Source organism: Balaenoptera acutorostrata, chromosome 16 (assembly GCF_949987535.1).
Source record: "Balaenoptera acutorostrata chromosome 16, mBalAcu1.1, whole genome shotgun sequence".
Taxonomy (NCBI): domain Eukaryota; kingdom Metazoa; phylum Chordata; class Mammalia; order Artiodactyla; family Balaenopteridae; genus Balaenoptera; species Balaenoptera acutorostrata.
In genome coordinates, this window is record NC_080079.1 from 65,021,403 (window position 1) to 65,043,126 (window position 21,724).

At 52.1% G+C, this 21,724-nt stretch overlaps 3 protein-coding genes across 4 annotated transcripts in view; 1 reads left to right on the forward strand and 2 right to left on the reverse strand.

The window, feature by feature from the left end:
* TSPAN15 (tetraspanin 15) overlaps positions 1-5,132 on the reverse strand; it is an 80,524-nt gene extending 75,392 nt beyond the window's left edge. Inside the window, exon 1 of the mRNA XM_057531264.1 lies at positions 4,981-5,132. The gene's annotated coding sequence lies outside the window, so the exon portion shown is untranslated. The remainder of the gene's footprint in view (positions 1-4,980) is intronic.
* Positions 1,755-11,616, forward strand: TACR2 (tachykinin receptor 2). Its single transcript, XM_007167765.2, is given in 5 exon segments — positions 1,755-2,146; positions 3,711-3,905; positions 7,222-7,372; positions 8,036-8,232; positions 11,148-11,616. Coding segments are annotated over 5 exon segments (1,152 nt in total). The 3' UTR covers positions 11,365-11,616.
* Positions 11,617-13,382: 1,766 nt separating this feature from the next.
* HK1 (hexokinase 1) overlaps positions 13,383-21,724 on the reverse strand; it is a 76,982-nt gene continuing 68,640 nt past the window's right edge. For both annotated transcript variants that reach the window (XM_057531351.1, XM_057531350.1), the window contains 3 exons: positions 19,842-19,997; positions 15,908-16,141; positions 13,383-14,270 (listed from right to left, as the gene is read on the reverse strand). In XM_057531351.1, the coding sequence (XP_057387334.1) occupies positions 14,126-14,270; positions 15,908-16,141; positions 19,842-19,997 (535 nt within the window). In that variant the 3' untranslated portion in view covers positions 13,383-14,125. The remainder of the gene's footprint in view (positions 14,271-15,907; positions 16,142-19,841; positions 19,998-21,724) is intronic.

The following is a 21,724-nucleotide window of genomic DNA, read 5'->3' on the forward strand; positions in this document are numbered from 1 at the left end:
GCCGCTGCTACCACCAAAAGGCATCAAAGGCAGAGGCCCTTCAGCAAAGGGCAGACATCCAAACAGATGCTGGTGGCCCAATCCAGACAAGGAACAGGCCTCTGCCCCACGGCCTGGCCAGGGCTGGAGCCAACTGTGTCTGAAGCTGACTCTGGGCGGGAGGAGGCCCAGGGCCCCACGGTACACATATCCACGGGAGGAGCAGGGGCCCCTGGAAGCAGCCCCTCCTCAAGGAACGGGGCTGGCTTCCCAGGAGACCAAGCACACACTTAGCACAGCAGCCCAGCAGGGCCACCAATGCTGGTGACTGAGAAGCCCTCCTCGGCTTTAATGAGGGACACGCCCTGCCCTTCTGAGCCTGCCCGGCCTTGAGGGTCCACACACCCACAGGTGTGCACAGGTGCACGAGTGTGTGTGTGCTTACACACGTCTGTCACACACACAATCACTCAGACAGACACAGCATTGCAGCTTCAGGCAGCACCCGACACACATGCACACAGTCAACGACCAAGAGTAGAGTCTGTGTGCAGCCCCTCGGGGTTTTCTGGAGCTCACAGAAGAGGCAGCGAGCCCTGCCCTTGTGCTAAGACAGTGGTTCTCAAAGTGAGGTCCCTGGACCAGCAGCACCGGAATCACCTGAGAACGTGTTAGAAATGCTTTGCGTTCTGCCTCGGCCGGCAGAGCCCTGGGCTGTCTGGGGGCCTCCCACAGGGCTACAACTCCTTGTCACGTTTTCTTACCTGCCAGCTCCTGTGCTAAATAGACTTTACGTACGTTATCTCATTAAAACTCACCAATATCCTGTGAGATGTGCACCGTATTGTTCCTATTTTTTTCAGATGGGAAAGTTGAAGCTGGGAAAGGTTAAAAGACTTGCCTGGAGTCCCTGGGGCTCCCAAGCCCGTGCCCCTAATCACATTCTAGATGTAGCTCCAGCCCCACTGAATGTAAACACCCTACCAAGGACTGTGCCCCCCATGCCCGGCCCCGCTGCTGCCACCTCCCATTTCCCCTGGGTCTCTCCCTGCCTCAGCAGCCAGTCCTAAATCCTTCCTCAAGAGACAAGGCCGGGCCCTCCACGCAGGGGTGGGACGAAGGGCAGGAGGCAGCCCCACCTCGTGAGCAGAAAACACCTCCACCAAGGCCCTCACCGCCCAGCACGCCCCACCCGGAGAGCAGCAGGGGGGCAACCACGGGCTGGCAGCCCTGTCTGCACCCCAACGCCTAGAGAGAGAGCCTGCTGTGCAGTTGACCTATGGAATCCAAAGACGGCTGCTGTGTGTGCGTCTGATCCAGAACGTTCCCTGAATTGCATTAGGAGGGACCTGGGTTTGAGTCCTGGCTTTATCACCAACTTACTGTGTGACCTGGGCTGGTCCCCTCTTGGAATCTGTTTTTCCATTTCTGCAGCGAAGGGGTTGACTGATGATTTATAAGGATGTCTCTTGCTCTGAAAGCGTGTCTTGGATTCTAGATGTCCACATGACATTGGAGAAGTCTGGCCAAGACATGGGAATGTAAAATGCCAATGGCTCTGGACCCGGCTCTCTGCTCAGCCTAACTCATCTTTGCTTGAGACTTGGGAGTGCCCCCGGCTCCCCAGATGTGCCTGGCTTTGCACAGGAGTGCTCCCCTCGCTCTCCCATACTCACGCACCAAAGAGGATTTGTCTTCTACAGCGTATCTGGCAGGGCACCAGGGACCGGAAGGAGCCAAGGAGCTAGACTGTTGTCCCAGACCCAGAGGCAGCCATGGGAGCCTGTGCCATGGTGACTGACACCAACATCTCGTCTGGCCTTGAGAGCAACGCCACGGGCATCACAGCCTTCTCCATGCCTGGCTGGCAGCTGGCATTGTAGGCAGCAGCCTACCCGGCCCTGGTGCTGGTGGCTGTGATGGGCAGTGCTGTGGTTATCTGGATCACCCTGGCCCATCAGAGGATGCGCACGGTCACCAACTACTTCATTGTCAACCTGGCCCTGGCCGACCTCTGCATGGCCGCCTTCAACGCAGCCTTCAACTTCGTCTACGCCAGCCACAACATCTGGTACTTTGGCCGTGCCTTCTGCTACTTCCAGAACCTCTTCCCCATCACAGCCATGTTTGTCAGCATCTACTCCATGACCGCCATCGCCGCCGACAGGCAAGAGGGGGCAGCTGGGGGGAGGGAGTCGGCTCGCTTTTCTGGGTTCACACAGGGCTGGTAACTTGCCCACAGTCACACAGCAAGTTAAGGGTAGAACTCAGTGGATTAATTGCCTGCTAACCTGATCATGATCCTAAACTATGCATCTGGAAGACAGGGGCCTGTGGAACCGAAGCAAGTAAGGTTAAGGTTAGACACAAGGAAGAACTTTGCACTAGATGGCTGTTCAAGGCTACAGGGGAAGACCAACGGTGTTTTAGGGACCTTCTGAAGTGTTCTTCTCTGGAGTTGATCTTGGTTTTACTGAAAGGAAATTGCTTATATTGTCATCCTATTCCTAGATATATTATATGAGGGGAAATTTTAACACCGCACGCAGTTACTATATAATTAAGATGGGGCCAATTACTTCCCTGTTGCTGCTCTCTGGGGCTGCAGACTATGACGTTCTGACGGGGATGGGGTGGGGGCAGGAGGGGTGGAGGGGTGGAGGACTGATTAGTCAGCAGATCTGAAAGTCCCCGAAGACTTTCTTTTCATTCACTCGGGTATTTGAGGCACTGTTTCAGGCACTGGGGAATAAACACCAGGGGGAAAAGAGTCCCAAAATCATGGTCTCGTGGAACTTCCATTTTAAAGGCTGGGTGGAGGGTGGGTAGTACGGACTATAGAGGGCAGGGTGGGAGCCAGGAGACCAGGCAGGAGGACACTGACTAATAACCCAGGTGAGGGAGGATGGTGGCTCAGGTCAGGATGCTAATAATGGAGACTCGTCCATTCATTTCTTCATTCATTCTTATGTTCAATGCCTACTTATGTACAGATACTGTTCTGGGCATTGGGGGAAGAAACAGATAAAGATGCCTGCCCTAGTGAGAATTTAAATAATAAACACAAGGCTAAATAAATTATATGTTGTATTTTGAGGTCATGAGTGCTATAGAAAAATATCAGGAAGTGGAAAGGGGATCCGAGGCACTAGGGTATGTGTGCTGGGGCAGGGCAGGTTGTAGTGTTAGATAGAGTGTCAGGATCAGCTTTATTGTGAGAGTGGGATTTGAGCTGCGTCCTATTGTTCTGGCCTGGTCTCACGGTTCAGATTAATCCCAGGGAGGAAGGCCTGGGGGTCATCTAGGACCAAAGCCGTTTAGGCGTATGTAGAGCAGTTCCTCCACTGCCGAAAGCTGGTGGGCAGCTGCTTTGGGCTTTGTCCAGGAGACCGTTGGGCTCTGTTACGGTTTCTGAACGGAAGACAGGCTGTGTGGCTGGGGAACTCGGCAGGGCTGAGCTTCAGGACAAGGCCCCAGATGGACTGCCGGTGTGGCCACACCGCTCTCTTGTGGCCATCCGAGAGCACATCCGCGCTCAGAGGGAGGCCATGTGGTGGAAGGGGGTGGGGTGGGCTGGCGTTTAGGGCGCTAGTGTTCCACATGGCTGTGGGAGAGCACCAGCCCAGCTGGCTCTCTGCAGGTCGTCAGCCAGGGTGCGGGGAATGGGACTAGCAGATCTGGGCTGGTCTGACGGGAGGGCACTCCCCACTCACACCGCCCTATGCTCACAGGTACACGGCCATCGTCCACCCCTTCCAGCCACGGCTCTCGGCCCCCAGCACCAGAGCAGTAATTGCTGGCATCTGGCTGGTGGCCCTGGCCCTCACCTTCCCCCAGTGTTTCTACTCCACCATCACCATGGACCGGGGTGCCACCAAGCACGTGGTGGCCTGGCCCGAAGACAGCGGCGGCAAGATGCACCTTTTGTAAGGCCTGGGGGTGGGCGAGCATGCTGTGTGTGTGCGCGCATGCATGTGTGTACGTGCATGCACATATGTGCACGTACACATGTGCAGTGTGTATGCATGGGTGTGCACATGTGTCTGTGAGTGAACTGGGGATTATGTGAGTACAGTATCAACTAAAAGTAACACTTAGCACTTACTAAATGTCAGGTTTGGGCTAAGTACTTTACATATATGAACCCACTGGATTCTCCTAACAATATGGGTATGTATGTATTATTATTCCCATTTTTCAGATGAGGAAACTGAGGCACTAAAAAAACCTAAGTAATGTGCCTAAGACCACACAGCTAGTAAATGGTAAATCGAAGATTTAAATCCAGGCAGTCCTGCTTCAGAGCCCAATCTCCTCACCACTCTTACTTAAATAAGGCACATGTCAGGGTACCAAGACAGAAAGAAAGCGCAGGTGCCAGAGCCTGGGATGTTTTCAGGAGGAGCCTGGAGTGGACTTGAGCTGAGGCAGGAACCGTGGGCTGGGGGATGGGGGGAGAAAACAGAACCCAGGCATGGTGCAGCTGCTGGGTGACCCTGGGTAAGTCCTTTCCCTTTCTGGGAGTCAGTTTGCCCAGTTCTCACGGCGGGTGTGGCTTTGTCATCCCCAAGCACGGCGGGGGTTGGTGGTAGAGGATAAAGAATTGGTTGCGGTTCTGGAGACAGTAGTCGAGTTGGAGCCCTGCGCTGTCCCCTGCTGGCCGGAGGACCCTTTGTAGTCACAACCTCTCTGACCCTTTGGCTCCTTCTCTCTTAAAGGGGATTAGTAAGAGAACCTTGTTCAGGGGTTGTTGTGAACACAGAAGAGAAAATGTACCTGAGGCAACTTAGCACGGTGCCTGGCACAGAACCGGCGCCCAGTAGGTGGTAGTTTAAACGGGGAACAAACGAAAACAAACCTGGCAGATTTAGTCCAAGAAAAGCCCAGCTGCCCCAAGCATGAGGATGTGCACGCCCTGAGCCCAGAGCCGCCAGATCACAGCGACAACTCAGCTCCCTCCCCCGCCTCCTTTAACACTCCTCCCCCAACGCCCGCCCCTACCTGGCCTCCTCCCGTCCCGAGCACCAGCCAGAGAGCGCCACGCTGCGGCCTTCGGGGAAGGCGCCATTCCTCTGAGAAGCTTGTTCCTGGCAACTTCTGAGTTTCCCGGGAAACTGCTGCCCTGGGTCTCTGCCCTCATTCCGTAGCCCACGTTCTCGGGACTCACGGCTCCAAGGACGGAGTCCACGTAGGGACCCGCCCCCTTCTTGGCTTTGGGGAGGGGCGGAGAGCAGAACATTTCCTGACTGGCCACTGCGGGGCGGTGTTTCTCCACCTTAACAGTGAGCTTTTCTCTCTGAGGTGGGGACCAGTAAGAATTTAAGGTACCAACCACCACCTTTCTGGGGATGGTGATTTCCGACTCTGATTCAGGCAACAGGGGAAAACAGGAGGGCAGAGGTGGGCTAGGAAGGCCATACTTTGGTCCTACTTCGAATTCTGAGAGGATTTGGGGAAAAGCCTGGTTTCTCTGTGTAAGAATATATTATTTGTTCTTGGGTTGGGGAGCTTCTGAGATTTAGACTGGGGGCTCCATCCGTACAGGCTCACATCCTGTGTGTATAGGAATCTAGGAAAATGCACATATGCTCCCCAAATCAAAATACAAAAAAAGGCAGTCCAGGCTATGAGATTCTGGCAGGCCCTAGAAGATGGCTCCCAAAGCTCCTTGGCACTCCCTTCTGTGTGGGAACCTAGCCCAGAGTGAATTCCTATCCTGAACCGACCCAAGAAAGAATGAGGCAACGGAAAGGCGTCACTCATACTTGGGAAGGATGGTAGAGATTAACTCCTTGTTTTACAAATGGGGAAACAGACTGAGGGAGAGATCTGACTTGCCCAAGGTCACGCTTTAAATTAGAGGCTAGGCAAGAACCCAGTTCTTCTGACTCCACAGGGCTGACCCTCAGTGGAAGGGAAATCATTTGTGTGTTAAGTCCGTATAGAGCTGTTTCACAGGACACAGACTTCCTGTGCCTCTCTGAGCCTCATTTTCCCACTCTGGATGCTGAGACAGGTGGCCCTGCTGATCCTCAAGGTCTGTCTATCTCAGACACTCTGTGACCTCGCAATGAAGGTAAGGTACAAGGGCCTGGCTGCTGGCTGCTCCTCCCGCCTCACCTGCTCCACAGTAGGACAGATGATGATCAGGGAGTCGAGGAGCCCCCAAACCTTTTGTAATTAGCATGCTTGCCAAAAGAGCAAGCAAGCCGAATTCTCAACTCAGGCTTTAGGGAAGACAGTTGCTGGAGCCACCTACTCCCCTCCCTCCGGGTGTCAGTACCTCTTGAAAGGGACCCAGCAAGGCTGGCACACGGGGAAGAAAGGAGGGGCTTGGGTACACCTCTGTTCTCCTAGAAAAAGGTCACATGACAGGGCCAGGGGTCTTGGGTCCATTCACCGGATGCTCCTGCTTGGGCCTTGTCAGAGAGAGGCTACAGCATCGCTCAGAAACCAGAATGGGCAGCATGCATCTTTCCAAAAGGAAATGAGAAGGCCTCAACACAGCCCCGGGTGTCCTCCACGGGGACTGGATGAGCGCCATCAATGGTGTTCCGGGCCACTTGCTCACAGGTGGTGTGAAAGAGTATCTGCTGATGGGAGCCATGTTCCCAACCAAATGCTCATGGTCGGGAAGAGATGCTCCACTAGCATGTACAGTGTGGCCTGTCTCCACTGCCCCCTTCCCTGCTAGGGATGTTGGTGCAGGATAGAACCATATCAACTCTAGGAAATCTATCTAGACAGACAGATGCAGATATAGAAGATATACATAATCTATCTAATATGTATGTGCATATACATATACACCTATATTACATGATTCTGGAAGAAATATTCCAAATCATTAACAGTGGTGGGGGTGAGATACATAATTTTACTTCCTCCTTTGTGCTTACTGGCATTTTAAATTTTAAACAAATGTATTGCTTGGTTAACTTTTTCGTTCCTATTTATTTCCTTGTTTGGTAACTTGTCTGTCACTTGGAAGGACTCAGAGCTAACACAGGTGTCCCTTTTGCGGCAGGGGAAACTCTCATTGGGCACATGTGCTAGCCAGTTTGCCCTTCTTTTTTTTTTACTCCTTTTTTTTTTTTTCAAACCAAGGCCTTGGGAGGTGGCCCAGGGTAGCCCGCCAGGGACAGCTCAGGGGCGTCAGCAAGGTCCTGGGGATTGAGTGCTGGCGGATGCTGGAGTCGCCCCCAGGTCGCCCCGTGCCCAGGCCCTTGACTCTCCTGCCAGGTACCACCTCGCGGTGATAACCCTCTTTTACATCCTGCCTCTCGTGGTGATGTTCGTCGCCTACGGTGTCATCAGCCTCACCCTCTGGAGATGCACTGTCCCAGGGTACGAGGCGCATGGCGCCAACTTGCGCCACCTGCAGGCCAAGAAGGTGAACTCCGGGGTCAGGGAGGGGGCGGGGGGCGGGGCCGGAAGTTTGGCCCCCGCCTCGGGTACAAGATACAAGGGCCTGGCTCCTGGCTGCTCCTCCCGTTACCCATTCCGGGCACGTCCCCTAGAGGGCGCCGCGGAGGATAGACTCCACCTGTAATTTGCCCTTGTCCCAAGTCCCTGGACAGAACTTTCATTCCTTCTTCCCGGGCGGGCAGACTTGCTTTGGTCTTTGGGCTGTGGCAGACACAGATTGCAGGGAGAGGGAGACCTCGGAACCCGTAGCTGGCATGGTCTCCTCTAAGGATGGGGTTAGGAACGAGAGCTCATCCACTCTCCAGGGAGGGGAGCTGCTCTGCTTTAAGAGGGATCCAAGATGCCTTTTAGAGGAGATGGCCACCGAGCTGGGCTTTGAGGAGTGAGGACTTCAAAGGAAAGACAGCAGTGTGGACAGAGAGACCAGCCTGAGCAAAAGCCCCGAGGTGGAAGGCCCAGGAGTGTCTGGGTAGCAGAAGCTCTAGGGGCCTGAGCCTGTGGAGGTAGACAGGGCCTGCTTACTGAGGGCTTCTCAGGCTGGCATGAGAGGTGCCTCGTGCTTCCCCTCGGGAAAACTGGGGCTTGGGGCTTGCAGGCTGAGGAGTGACCTGCATCTCTCCTGGACCAGTTTGTGAAGACCATGGTGCTGGTGGTGGTGACATTTGCCATCCGCTGGCTGCCCTACCACCTCTACTTCATCCTGGGCAGCTTCCAGGAGGACATCTACTGCCACAAGTTCATCCAGCAGGTCTACCTGGCGCTCTTCTGGCTGGCCATGAGCTTCACCATGTACAATCCCATCATTTATTGCTGCCTCAACCACAGGTGAGCCCTCACCCCAGCCCCTCTCCTCAGCCCGGCTCCATCTGGACTCCCCTGCACAGCTTGAGCCTGTGCCCATCCATCCCCGCCACCATGGGATTACCATCCTCCCAGGGAGCCCCCAACACAATCCGCCCTCGGGTCCAGGCCTAGCTTGAGCGCCACCTCCTCCCCAAAGCTTTGCCCCATTGCCCAGGCCACAGCTCTCACGTCTGCCTGCTCCTGCTCTGTCTTCTGGGGGCTGCATCTGGGACAAGGAGAAGAAAGGAGGGAGGGACAGAGAGATGGAGGGAGGGGGAGAGAGGAAGAAGGACAGCCAGAGAGAGCGGAAGGAAGGAGCCAGGTAGAGGAGGGAGGGACTGATGGTTTTAAGAGCTTCCTACACTGAGGAAGAACTGAGGACTGTCCCTGGGTGAGGAGAACAGCGCCAGCCCCAGCAGAACGAAGCACTCAACCTGAGGCCTGGGGCCAAGACTAGACGGGGAGCAGGTTGCTCCCTGGAAGATCACAGAAGGGGCTTTCAGGGCAGCTAAGAAGTGACCTTGGCAGAGACTGCCAGAAAGGAAGGAGCCAAGTTCTCACTTCCCCCCAACCCTTGTACTTCTAGAGAAGTGTAGTCCCAGAGAGGGGCTGGCATTTGCTCAGGGGCACTTGCACAGGTGAGGAGGTGCTGGGCCAGGCAGGAGCCCCAGCCCAGGAGTCCCGCTTGCAGAGCAAGTCGTTCAGCCTCAGAAAGCCTTGACAGTGGAGCCAGGTAAGAGGAGATGAGAGGTGGACACTGAGTCCTGGCCTTCACGAGGCAATGATGTGGGTGAGGTTGGCCCTGGGCATCTTTTATCACCTCCCTGCCCACATGTCCAGGCCACTCATAATGCCAGTAGGATCTTTGTTGCTCAGACATCCCACCCGGGGCAGGCCAGAAGGAAGTAACAGACTGTAATTTTTTTTTTTTTTTGACTGTTTAATGGCTGCCAGAACCCTCCATTGTCTCCTGAGAGGCAAGTATATAATGGGAGGGAGGTGTTATCCCCATTTTACAGATGAGGAAAGTGAGCCTCCAAAAGGAAGACTCTCCTAAACTCATGCAGCAGGAATTCCATGTGTCTCCAAGGCCTATAATCTCATCATTTCTCTTGCATGCAGTTGTAGGAGTAAGAACTTGGAGACAGGGACTGTCACATCAGGGAGGGGCTCCCAGCCTTCTGTGTCTGTGCATTGGTCACTCTCCTGCTACCCAAAGACACAGTCCCTGGGAGTCTGAACACCCCAGGGCTCTACAACTTCTGAATCGTTCAGTATTTGATGACACTAGGTCTGAAGACTGGTATTCCTGGCGGAATTTTCATTCTTCCGGAAAATGTTCACCAGTGGCTCTGTGTGCCCGGCACTGTTCCAGGCCCTTGGGATACCCCGGTGAACAAAAACAGTGATCCCTATCCTCGGGAAGCTGACCCTCTAGTGGGGAGGTGGAGATAGACAATAAGCAAATGTAATGAGTAAATAATACAGTGTGTATTAGGTGATAAATCCTATAGAAAAAAGAAAAACTAGAGCTGGGTAAGAGAGGACAGGAAGTGCTGGGGGAAGTAGTGGGCATAAGGGCTGCGATTTTACAGGATGGTCAGGGTAGGCTTTACTAAGGGGTCTTTTGAGCAAAGACTTGAGGATTGAGTGGGCCCTGTAGGTGTCTGGACAAGAATTCCAGGCAGAGGGAACAGCCAAGGCAAGGGCCCTGTGGTCAAGGTAAGGACTTGGGCTGGTTCTCTGACATGAGGAGCCCTGCAGTGTTCTGAGCGGGGGAAACACATGCTCTGATTCCCTTTTAAAAGAATCAGTCTCGCAGCTGTGTTGGAACTGGACTACAGAGGGGCAAGGTGGGGGAGGCAGGGAGATGGTTAGGCAGGTGCAATAATCCAGGCGAGAGATGGTGGGTGTAGACATGTGAGAAGTGGTCAGAGTCCGGAGATTGCTAAGGTAGAGCCAACAGGATTTGATGGAGAGGAGTCAAGGATGACCCCAGGTTCTTGGCCTGAACTAGTGGAAGGACAGAGTGGTCAGCTGTCAGGAACTGAGACGAGGACGGCTTGGGGGGTGTGGGGGGAAGAGGATGGGGAGCTCGGGTTGGGACATGCTGAGTGTGGGCAGAGGCCATGAAGCTCCCATAATAAAGGCATTTATTTATTGGGCTGCACCATGGAACCTTTAGAGCTACAGGGGGAAGAACCAAAGTCAGGCCTGCTCTTCTGAAACTCGGAACCCTGCATCTCCTGGGAACAGACCATATTATAGTTCTTTCCCTCCCTCCGCATCACACAGGGTCTCATCTGTTTCTGCTCCTGACAGACCAGTGTCCTCTTTCTGCCAGCTCTTTCTCATTTCTTCCAGTCACTCTCTGCTTCCTCGGATCTCCAATTTACAGGTGTACCCTCTTTGCTGCCTTGGGGAAAGTTGTTTATTTTTTTAAGCAAATGTACTAAAACTTAGTAGTTCCATGTGTATATTTTCTTTCAAAGCTGTCCCCTTGGGGGAGCATCCGTATTCTACCCAACATTGCCAAAGCCCCAAGTTTTTAAGACTCCTCTTTGCATACTCCTTTAGAAGCCAATTAACAAATCGAACAAGAAAATCTGTTGTGTCTTTATAACTGTACTTGGTTTATTTTTGTTTGTTTGTAATAGCAAACGGTCTCATTCGGCTCACTTCAGTCCTTGGGACTTAGCTCTAGATTACTTCTGGTCGTTTCCAAAAACCAAATCCACTAGAGAACGTGTCTCCCCAGAGACCCTGAGCTCTTAGGAGCGAGGCAGCGACTTTCCTCTGGAGGAGAGATCGGCTCCCGGAGGCGGGAGCGGCCACAGGACAGTTCCCTTAACTGTCGCCCTCACTCCGTTGCTCAAGATGACCCTCCATTCCCCCAGGTTTTGCTCTGGATTGCGGCTTGCTTTCCGTTACTGCCCATGGGTCACGCCAACTGAGAAGGACAAGATTGAGCGGACTCACACCTCATCCCTTTCCACGAGGGTCAACAGGTGTCACACTAAGGAGACTTTGTTCGTGGCTGGGGATGTGGCCTCCTCGGGGGCTGCCAATGGGCAGGCTGGAAGTCTGCAAGCTGAAGTGTCTACTGACCCCTGAATCCTTGTGCCTGGCTGCAGGGGGAGGCTTAGCACCCTGGAGAAGTAGCCAGTTGAGAGGACCACATCGGAAAGTTTGGCCCATGCCTCACCCTTCAGTACATCAATGGAAAAACAAGATGGGGCCAGGAACTCTGCAGTGGGTGCTGACTCTCCCAGCCACCCCTCTGACAGTGCTTCAGGGGATCCAATAAGTCAAAGAAGACAGTGTGAGCTAACACTTATCTAATCCAGGAGTTGCAAGCTCGAATGCCTCCCTGGGGCATACAACATAATGAGTAAACTGAATCCAGTATAAAAGAAAAACTGTAGATATAATGATAAAAGGTAAGTGACTTCCCGTGTTGGGGCAAAAGGAAGGGTGGGGACTGTGGCAAACTGGAGAGCACAGGAATCCAAAGGGGACAACAGCCGATCAGCTCTGGACAGATGCTGCCATGTGGCTGGGAGCCCACTGTTGCCAGATCCTCCAAACCTTTCAAGAGAAGCCAGAAATCCAAATTTGTCAAACTTCCAGGTTTGTTGAATTGAGCTCACATTTTTATAAATGTTGCATAAACCAAACCAAACACACCTGTCAGCAGCACCCAACCATGACACTGACCTATTATGAGGCTAAAGACACAAGGAAAGAAGCTTCTTGTTTTGCAAAGCCCCTAACCTGTGAGCCAATCCAGGGCTTCTCTGCCTTAGCATCTAAGAACCCACGTCCACCCTGGTGTAGGTGGTGGTTAAAAGGAGCCTCAGCTGGGTGGCCTCAGACAAGTCACAATGACCTTCAGCTTCTTTCTCTTTCAATGGCAAAACCACCTCACAGGGATGCTGTGGGGATGATGGGAGTGATGCCTATAAACTGGCAGGCCCAGCACAGGTGAAGTGCTTCACAAACAGCAGCTGTGACTTTTATTACTACCAGGGCAGCCGTTTGACCTGAATTCCGCAAGTCAGCGACACAGCCCTCACCCTTACTTCTGCTCAAGGAGGTGGCAGGCAGAGAACACCCACTGTCCCGTCTCCCAGAAAGCTCCAGGCCCAGCCCGGTCCACACCTCACCCTGCTTGCTGACTCACCCTTCCCACCTCACGGCCCCTCCAGAAGAATCACGTAACACTGTAAATGCACACCTAGAGTTCAATGTTATCTGTGTTCTCCACAAGATCACTGTGTCATAGGCACCGGCAGTGACAAATAAAGGGACTCTGGTCTCACCAAACCAAAGGAGCATGCAGTCAGTCCTGGGAAAAGCCACCAGAAGTGTGGTCATGGCCTGGGAGACTCACATCGCACCTCAATCACAGGGTACCAGAATGTGGACTGATGTGGGGTCCACAGACAGGCTGGGGGAGAACCCAAAACGGCAGCCAGAGTGGAACAGCACCCTCAAGACCGCGGTGGGGCAGGGGTGAAAGGGTCAGACAAGGGGCCACAGAAGGGGTTCGCTTATGATGGGGGTTGGGGAGAGGACGGCAACCTGCTACCCTGGGCTGCTGCAAGGCTTCATCTGCTCAGGGCAGGGCATCTCTTCATCCTTCGTCCTGGAGTCGGCAGAGAGGGTGATGGGGGCAGGACCTGCTCTAGCACAGCAGGAGGGAGGGCCAGTGTTGCCCTGTCCTCTCATGGGGCTTCCAACAGCCCCCGCAAAGCCAAGCTGACTTTTGCTTTGTTCCAACTACAAGTGAGGAAGCCAGGCTATTGGAAGACGGAGGCCTTCCATCCCTTTACCTTCTGAGAGGTGTCGAGGCGGGGGCTGCAGGAGTCCCTCCCTGGGGTAGACCCCCGGGGCTGGAGCGGGGAACTGGAAGGGCAGGTGCTAGAAGAAGGGGAGAGGCTACTTCTTGACCCTCTGCAGGGAGAGTACAGAAGTCCTCAAGCCAAAAGAAGGCTGCACGCTGAAGAACACAGCCTTCACTTCAAGCTCTGCCCCTGACCCAGAAGGCCACCAAACCCCTCAGGGTTTGGTTTCTGCCACATCCCCCCGATGTCCTCCCCACTCCCCAGCCATTAAGCATCACTCGGGTCTTTGAATTGATACAAAGTTTACTAGGTCATACAACATGGCTCACAAAAGCGATGGGAAATTCCAATAAGCGTACTGTTTCTTGATTGGTTCGTTTTACCCAAACGGAGACAAGACACTTTCCCGCAGGACTGCCCACCTCCCCTCCCCAAGACAGACAGAATGCAAGACTGTCACAATGTGGCTATGACCAGTTCCACAGACACACAGTTCAGTGGCATTGACACGCCCTGATGGGACACCAGACAGCAATGGGCGCGGGGCCGGGAGGAAGCGGCGGCTGAGGCACCCGTGGGAGAAGGAGTCCCGGCAGTGTCTGCTGGTGATAATACATTGCACACGGGGGACACATCCCCAAGGACGGGCTGCGGAGGCCCATAAGGCCTGCCAGATGGTGTGACTTTTCATCTTGGGCCAATAAATAACTGTTGGACGAATGCATAAGTTAGAAACGGACGCCACTAAACTTCACATGTGGGGAACGTACGACCAGGCTGAAGTCAAATCATGCAAAGTGGCAGGGCAGGTGAGGAGGGATCTGGAGGTCAGGGAGATTACCAACAGCACACACTCTATTTTGTACCCTACGTTATGCGCCAGTAGTTGGCTTCTGTTTTCCTCCCCGCGGTGGTGCTGGCGGGCTCTGGCGCCGGCGTCTCCCAGCACAGCTCGCTGGGCAGAACAGGGGGGTCGCTGCTTGAAGAGAGAAGTGCTGGAAGGGCAGCAGGCTGGGGGTCCAGGACTCTTAGCTGCTCGTTTCTTGCCGGAGCCGAACGCCCACTGCCGTGATGAGGGCGGCTCCCTTGCCGCTACCATCTTCGGATAAGAGGAAGGACACGTTACACTTTGGTGACAGTTCCTTCACGGTTTGGTGCATGATTCTGGAGAAGCTAAAAAGGACAAAAATAGAGAAGGGTAGGTAGAGGAATATGAGGAGAGACATCAGACCCACCTGAAGACGCTGAAGCACCCTAACAATAAGGAGGGAGGCGAGATGGGAGGGGCTGCTTGGAAGCAGCTGCGGCTTATTCAGAATGGCTGGGAGAAAGTGGGTTTACAGCCAGTCCTGTTAACAATTTGCAGCAGGGAGGCACAACGGAGAATCCAAAACAAGCTGCTCTGTACACCTTCTGAGGGCTATGGCATGAGTAACACACCCAGACGGCTCCCATCCTCAAAGCCTGAGGCTCCGAGGGGACCGAAAACCAAGAAGGGGTGCTGGGACCTGGGTGTGGACCACTGAGGTGGGCCAAGCTGGTCCGGCACTGGGTCAGCTCAGCAGGCTGCATGGAAACGAACATCACCCACCCCCAGCTGCAGCCCTCTGAGACCCCAGCCCAGCACCTGAAGCTAAGAGGGGGAGCCCCCCACCCCCATGAACTATAATCTCTAAGTAAGAGGTGACTCTGGGTTCTTGCGTTTTGTGCTGAAAATGAGATAGCGCCAGGCTGAGGAAGCTCAGGGCAGTGGGGGTCCTAGAGGTAATACTGACTGCCCTTTGCTGAGTACCTACTAGGTGTCCCACACTTTATATATGTAATGTCCGGCCTGCCGGTGGTCATTTTCCCATGAAGAAGAGGAGACCTGGCAGAGATGAAACCACTGAGCACAGCTCCTAAATGGTGGTACCAAGATTAAAACCAAGCGTGTCCATGTGCGGCTCCAAAGCCTAGCTCTAAACCACAGTGACAACGAGGACAGCTATGAAGGTGGAGAGACAGAGGTCGGCGTGGAGCCGAGCAGATGCTTTCATCCCAAGCCACGGCCATGACGTAGGCAGGCAATGCCTACACTGAGTTGGGTGAGGTTGCTTTTAAGTAGAGTGAATGGCCCAGTTTACTGGGGACAGTCCAGTGAGATTATTAGTAGCACTCTCTTGACTGGCAGAAGTACCTCCGTTTCGACAATAATATGGTCTCTCTATTCATAAGAGCCAAGCTTTGGGATGTGTGGTAGATCAAAGAGCAGACGGGCTCATTTCTCCTCCTCCAGCATGGGGTGTTGGACACCTGACCAAAATGTCAGGGAGGTCACATCCCACCCGCCTCCCTGCTACAAAGCCCGGGGCCAAAACCGCTCCTGCCTTCCAAGGCTCTTGACAAACTGATTTAGCAGGTGGGCAAGACAGTGGGCCCTCTTCCCCTTTCCTTCACTCCCTCTTCCCGCTTACCAAACACAGCCTCCGGGCCAGGCTGATGGGTAAGTCCACGCCCACCCTTACCTCCTTTCCTGCTCCCCACCTGGATAATAGAGGCCCAGGGGGAGGGGAAAGCAGGAAATGCCAGGCCACAGCTGTGAGCTGGCCAAGTGAAGCCGCTCCTCCACCTCCCCAGGGATCCCAGGTAAACTTCAGAGCATATCATTTCCTCGTCCCACACAAGCCCCACCCTGACCGCACAGCCTGCAGGTTGGCTGTGTCCTGGCGAGGAATTTTCCTGGTGGGAATCACATCCTGATGTCCCATAGCCATAAAGGGGCCTTGCCTGCCCAGGAAGCTCCGCCCATCCCCACCGGAAGCCCCACTCACTGCGGATGAAGCTTGTAGAGCGTGCCGTCCACGCCCACAGTCACGTTGAGGTGGTCCAGCCCCCTGTTCTCGCGGATCTTATCCACCACGGCAGCCATGCCCGCGCCGCACAGCTGCGCGGCCCTCTTGGACACTACCCCGCACACGGTCTTCACGAGGATGCTGTCGTCGCACGTGCTGTTCAGGCCAAGCTGCTGGAGGATGGCCCGGACCTGCAGCAGCGCTAATCGATCGCTGTGGGGGACAAAAGCCAGGAGGCTGGATGAAGCAGGACCCACGAGAGCAGCACAGAAGCCGCCGACTCCAAAGGAGCCGGCCCCAAATCACTGCACTCATCCACGAAAAGGGGCATGGGGTTTTCTCTCCCCTTCAAAATAACATTTATTTGTCTATTTTTTTTAATGATCCCCAAAGTATTACATGTTAAGTTGTAGAAAAACTAGCAAATCTAGAAAAATAAAAAATTGGAAAATTAAAACTATCTACAATCCCAACACTGGGGAAAATACTATTAACGTTTAAATATATTTCCTTCCAATCTATTTTTCTTGGATATCATTAAACAATGTCTTTGTTCTGATATGTGAATAGGCTTGTTCTTTATTTATTTTTAAATTTTTGTTTTATATTGCAGTGTAGTTGATTAACAATGTTGCGGGCTTGTCCTTTATATATGGTTTTCTTTCTTGCTTTCTTTCATGCTTCATACATCTGAGCAAGTTCCCACCTCCTTATCTGAGACCAAGATTGGTAAAAGCTGCCATAGTATTCTATTCTGGGGATGACCATAATTTATTTAGCCAGTTTAGAGAAATTTAAGTTGTTTGCCATTTTCTGCTAATATAAAGTAACACTCTGATGATGTTCCTCTTTATAAGTCTTTGTGTGCAAGTCAGATTTTTCCCTTAGGATAACATTTCTCGGTCAAAGGTTTTTGTTTTTAATCAGTCATCAATTTTATACACATCAGTGTATACATATCAATCCCAATCGCCCAATTCAGCGCACCACCATCCCCACCCCACCGTGGTTTTCCCTCCTTGGTGTCCATACGTTTGTTCTCTACATCTGTGTCTCAACTTCTGCCCTGCAAACCGGTTCATCTGTACCATTTTTCTAGGTTCCACATACATGCGTTAATATACGATATTTGTTTTTCTCCTTCTGACTTACTTCACTCTGTATGACAGTCTCTAGATCCATCCACGTCTCAACAAATGACTTAATTTCGTTCCTTTTTATGGCTGAGTAATATTCCATTGTATATATGTACCACAACTTCTTTATCCATTTGTCTGTCGATGGGCATTTATCGGTCAAAGGTTTTTGATACATATTGCCAAGTGCCTTTCTGAAAGTTGTATCAATTTACTGTCTCTAACAGAGTATTTGGCCTTACTTGTCCCCAGTGGAAAGGGGCTTCCCTGGTGGCGCAGTGGTTAAGAATCTGCCTGCCAATGCAGGCGACACGGGTTCGAGCCCTGGTCAGGGAATATCCCGTGAGCCACTACTGAGCCCATGTGCCACAACTACTGAAGCCCACACACCTAGAGCTCATGCTCCACAACAGGAGAAGCCACTGCAACAAGAAGCCCGCGCACCACAACGAAGAGTAGCCCCCGCTCACCTCAACTAGAGAAAGCCCACACACAGCAACGAAGATGCAACACAGCCAAAAATAAAAATAAAGTAAATAAATTTTTTTTAAAAATTAGAAACACTGGACAATTTGGTAAGAATGGCATCACACTGGTTTAATCTGTGCTCCTCTCTATTAGTAAGGATTACTGTTTTTGTTTTTGTTTACTGGCCATATGAACTACTTTATACCAAAACTCTTGTTCTCCTGAGATATTTGTCTCCTTCTCATTAAACTGAAAGAGTTGACAATGACTGATGATGAACACAACAGCAGTGGTAAGAGCAGTCAGCCTTTTTTGAGGACTTACTATGTGACACGTGCTTTACATACATCACCTCATTCCTCCTCCTAATAGCCAACTGATCCATGTATGATTATTCCCATTTTAAAGATGCGGAAATTGAGGCTCGGAGAGATCGAGTAACTCACCCAAAGCTCACAGCCAATGGGGTAGAGCAGGTCTCAAGACCAGACCTGCCAAAGCTCTTGCCCACCATGCCATGCTCTGCATCTTGTATATATAATGCAAATGTTTTCCTTAGTTTTCTGTTTGTCTTTTAAGCTTGATGACTGATTTTGTTTTTAACTTACAGAAACTATGCAGCTAAATTTGGCAATTTTTTCTTTATGATCTCTCCCTTTGCTATCACACTTGAAAGGACCTTCCCCAGCACTTCACACCCATCAGGATAGCTATTATTAAAAGAAAAACAAAAACAGAAAAGAATAAGTGTTGGCGAAGATGTGGAGAAGTTGGAGCCCTTGTATATACTGCTGGTGGGATGTTAAAATGGTGCAGCCACTGTGGAAAACAGTATAGCAGTTCCTCCAAATAAATAAGTAAAATAATGATGTGATTCAGCAATTCCACTTTTGGGTATACATCCAAAAGAATTGAAAGCAGGGACTCGATCGTGTATTTGTACACTCATGTTCATAACAGCATTATTCACAACAGACAAAAGGTGGAAGCAACCCAAGTGTCCATGGATGGATGAATGGATAAACAAAATGTAGTGTATACATACAAGGAATTATTCAGCCTTAAAAAGCAAGGAAATTCTGACACATGCTACAATATGGATACACCTTGAAGACATTATGCTAAGTGCAGTAAGCCAGATGTGAAAGGACAAATGCTATATGATTCCACTTACATGAAGTCACTAGAGGAGTCAAATTCATAGACACAGAAGGTAGAAGGGTGGTTGCCAGGGGCTGGGGGGAGGGGGGAATGGGGAGTTAGTGTTTAATGGGTACAAAATTTCAGTTCGGGATGATGAAAAAGTTCTGGAGATGGATGGTGGCGATGGCTGAACAACAATGTGAATGTACTTAATGCCACTGAACTGTCCACTTCCAAAATGGTAACAATGGTAAATTTAATGTTATATATATCTACCACAATAAAAAAATGTTAACACGAAATATTCACTGATATTTTCTTCTCATTCTTTTCTGGCTCCTATTTTCCATACTTGGCTCTTGGGTGAACTTAGAATGAGGAGAGAAAGCAGTGGGAAACTTGGTTCCCTATCATGGTGCGCCCCCCTCCCTGCAGCTGTGAAATGCCATCACTCCACGTGCTCAAGTCCTCCAGGGTCAGTGCCGCAGGGCCGCTGTCTGCAGCTAGCACTTCACCGCGTGGGTTCTGGTGGGCAGTGAGTTTTACCTGAAGGTTACAGACCCAGGCCTGGGCGAAAGCGAGGAGCAGACCCGAGCCGAGCCAATGTCAGTGCTGCTATCATGACCATTCTAAAATGAAGGTGGCTTTTGCACAAGCTCTTTTGCTGAGCACTTTTCCACCTCTTCTCACAGCTCACTGTGGAAGATGGCAAAGGCACAGATGAAATGTTCACTCTACATGAGAAAAACAGGAGGAAGACAGAAGCAGCTCGCTGTGGGGCACGGTGGGCGGTGAGCTATGCGTCCTAGGCTGCCTTTCAGAGGAAAAGAGGGTGAGGCCAGACCAGGGGTGCTTGGCCCTTTTGGATTCAATGGTCCTTCAATACAAATATCTGTGATGCACCTTTCCTACCCTGAAATGTAACCTACTTACACACAGGATGATTTCAAACAAATCAATATAATGCCCTAACATACAGGATGAATAAAAGGAAATGATTTATAGTAAAATTATGGAACTTCAAAATGCAACTGCTCAGGGCCTACTACTCCAGAGGAAGAAGAAAACCCTCACAGATGGCCAAAATGTCCCCTATGTTGCCTACTGCCCCCATCACAGCCCCCTGGCCAGGTCCACCTCTAATAGGGAGGGCCCTGCCCACTCACCTCTCGATCTGAGAGAGATACTTGGTCTGAAAGATGCCCCGAGTCTTCAGAGGCTCAGAGATCTGCCCTCGGAAGAGGAATCCCCTCTTGGTGAAGTCAATCAAGATGTTGCGGACGATTTCACCCAGGTACATGCCGCTGATCATCTTCTCATACCTGAAATGAGAGGAGGGGACTGGGTGTCTCTTTGAAGCCTGCGGTCTCACGGTAACCCCGGGCGCCTCACTGTGCCTCACGGGCATCACCAATCCGTGCTCCCAGCCCTGTGCTCCCTGGCAGAGGCAGAGCGTGAGACCGGGAAGGACTGAGGAAGCCCCAACCCTCCCGGCATCAGACGCCAAAGTACCAGCAGGACCATCCTCTTCCTCACCTGACTCCCTGCCTTTGCCTGGCGAAACCCCACTCCAGCTCTCAGCTCCCAACTTGCCCAGCACTGCTCCAAGAGGTCTGTCCTCCCCCTGCCTATCTCAGCTCCCACGCACCCTCCCTCCTTCACAGCACACACAGGTCCTCCGCCCCTTGGCACCCCTGCAGCGAAAGCCTCGAAGGGACAGAGAATGTGTGTCTTGCTCAGCTTTGAGTCCCAGGGCCCAGCACAGCTCAGCGCTGCTCTCAGTCAGGTGCTCAATCAATACCTGTAGAACCAGCAAACGGCTTAAAGGAATAAGACAACACAGGGAAAGTTCCCACTAGATTTTTGGAAGGTTCTGCCAAAACCCAGAGTGCTGGTCACGTACCCACAGGGTGATAAAGCCACACAGGCTGGAGGACCCAGGCGGCCACCACACCCCTGAGGGTCACCTGTTCTTGGGGGCTTTTAATTCCTGTCCTCTCCATGCTCAGGAGCCTCAAGAAATGACAAGGGCTTTAAATGCTTCCATGCACACACCCCATCCCAGTGTCCCCAAGCTGGCACGACTCCACTGGAATCTGGATACTCCAGAAGACTTCGGGTGGTCCACAGGAAAAACACGAAATGGCACTACTATCATCAATTCCCATCTAGTCCTTTTCATTCCATCAAGGAGACGTCTCCTTGGTGTTGATAAGTTTGATGTTGATATGGCTCTAACCCCTTCCAACCCCTACTGATCTCCCTTATAACAAAGGGGGTCTTCCTGTAGAGCTGTTGGTAGGCACAGTAGCTAGGACTGAAATAACGCTGTTCTTCACTATATCCATTTTATGGTAATATTGGTTTTCCTCCCTCATTAAACGTAAGAATACAAGCTGATTTAAAGAAAAACATTAAGCATAGGTGGTATTTGGAAAAGACAAAAATCTTGAGGTTAGCTGGAGAATCACTTATGTTTGGGAGGTATTACCCCCAGCTCTTCATTCTGTTCCTGGGGGCACGGCTTAGACCACCTCGTCTTGGCTATGGCAGAGGATGGCCTGATCCCTGGGAGCTTGAGACAGGGGTCATTTGTCTCTATGCTGGGAAGGGTGGACACTGCCATCTTGGGGAGGGTCCCTGACACCCGAGCTGCAAAGGTGCAAATAGCCACTAGGTGGTGCAGGAGGTCTGCCGTGGGAAAAGGAGGAATTGGCGGTGGCGCGCCTCTGCCTCACCCGCGACGGGGAGCCCCCCACTCCCACTGGCGGCATCCTAATTTCCCTCGCCCCTTAACAACTGCAGGTCAAGTGTGTCCTACTAAACATGGCAAAACCCTGCCGACCAACAGATTTCTATTAGTCTGATGGGGAAGAAACATAGAGCAATGAGAAGGCCAGAATGTTCCAGGATAAACCCAGTCACTGAGAGGAATGGTGTGGCCGCTGCTACCCTGTCCCCAGAGGCACCTGCACAGGACATCAACCCTGGGCCATCCTGTACCATGTGCTGCCACCGCCCTCCACCCCTAAGTTCTCTGCTCTCCTTG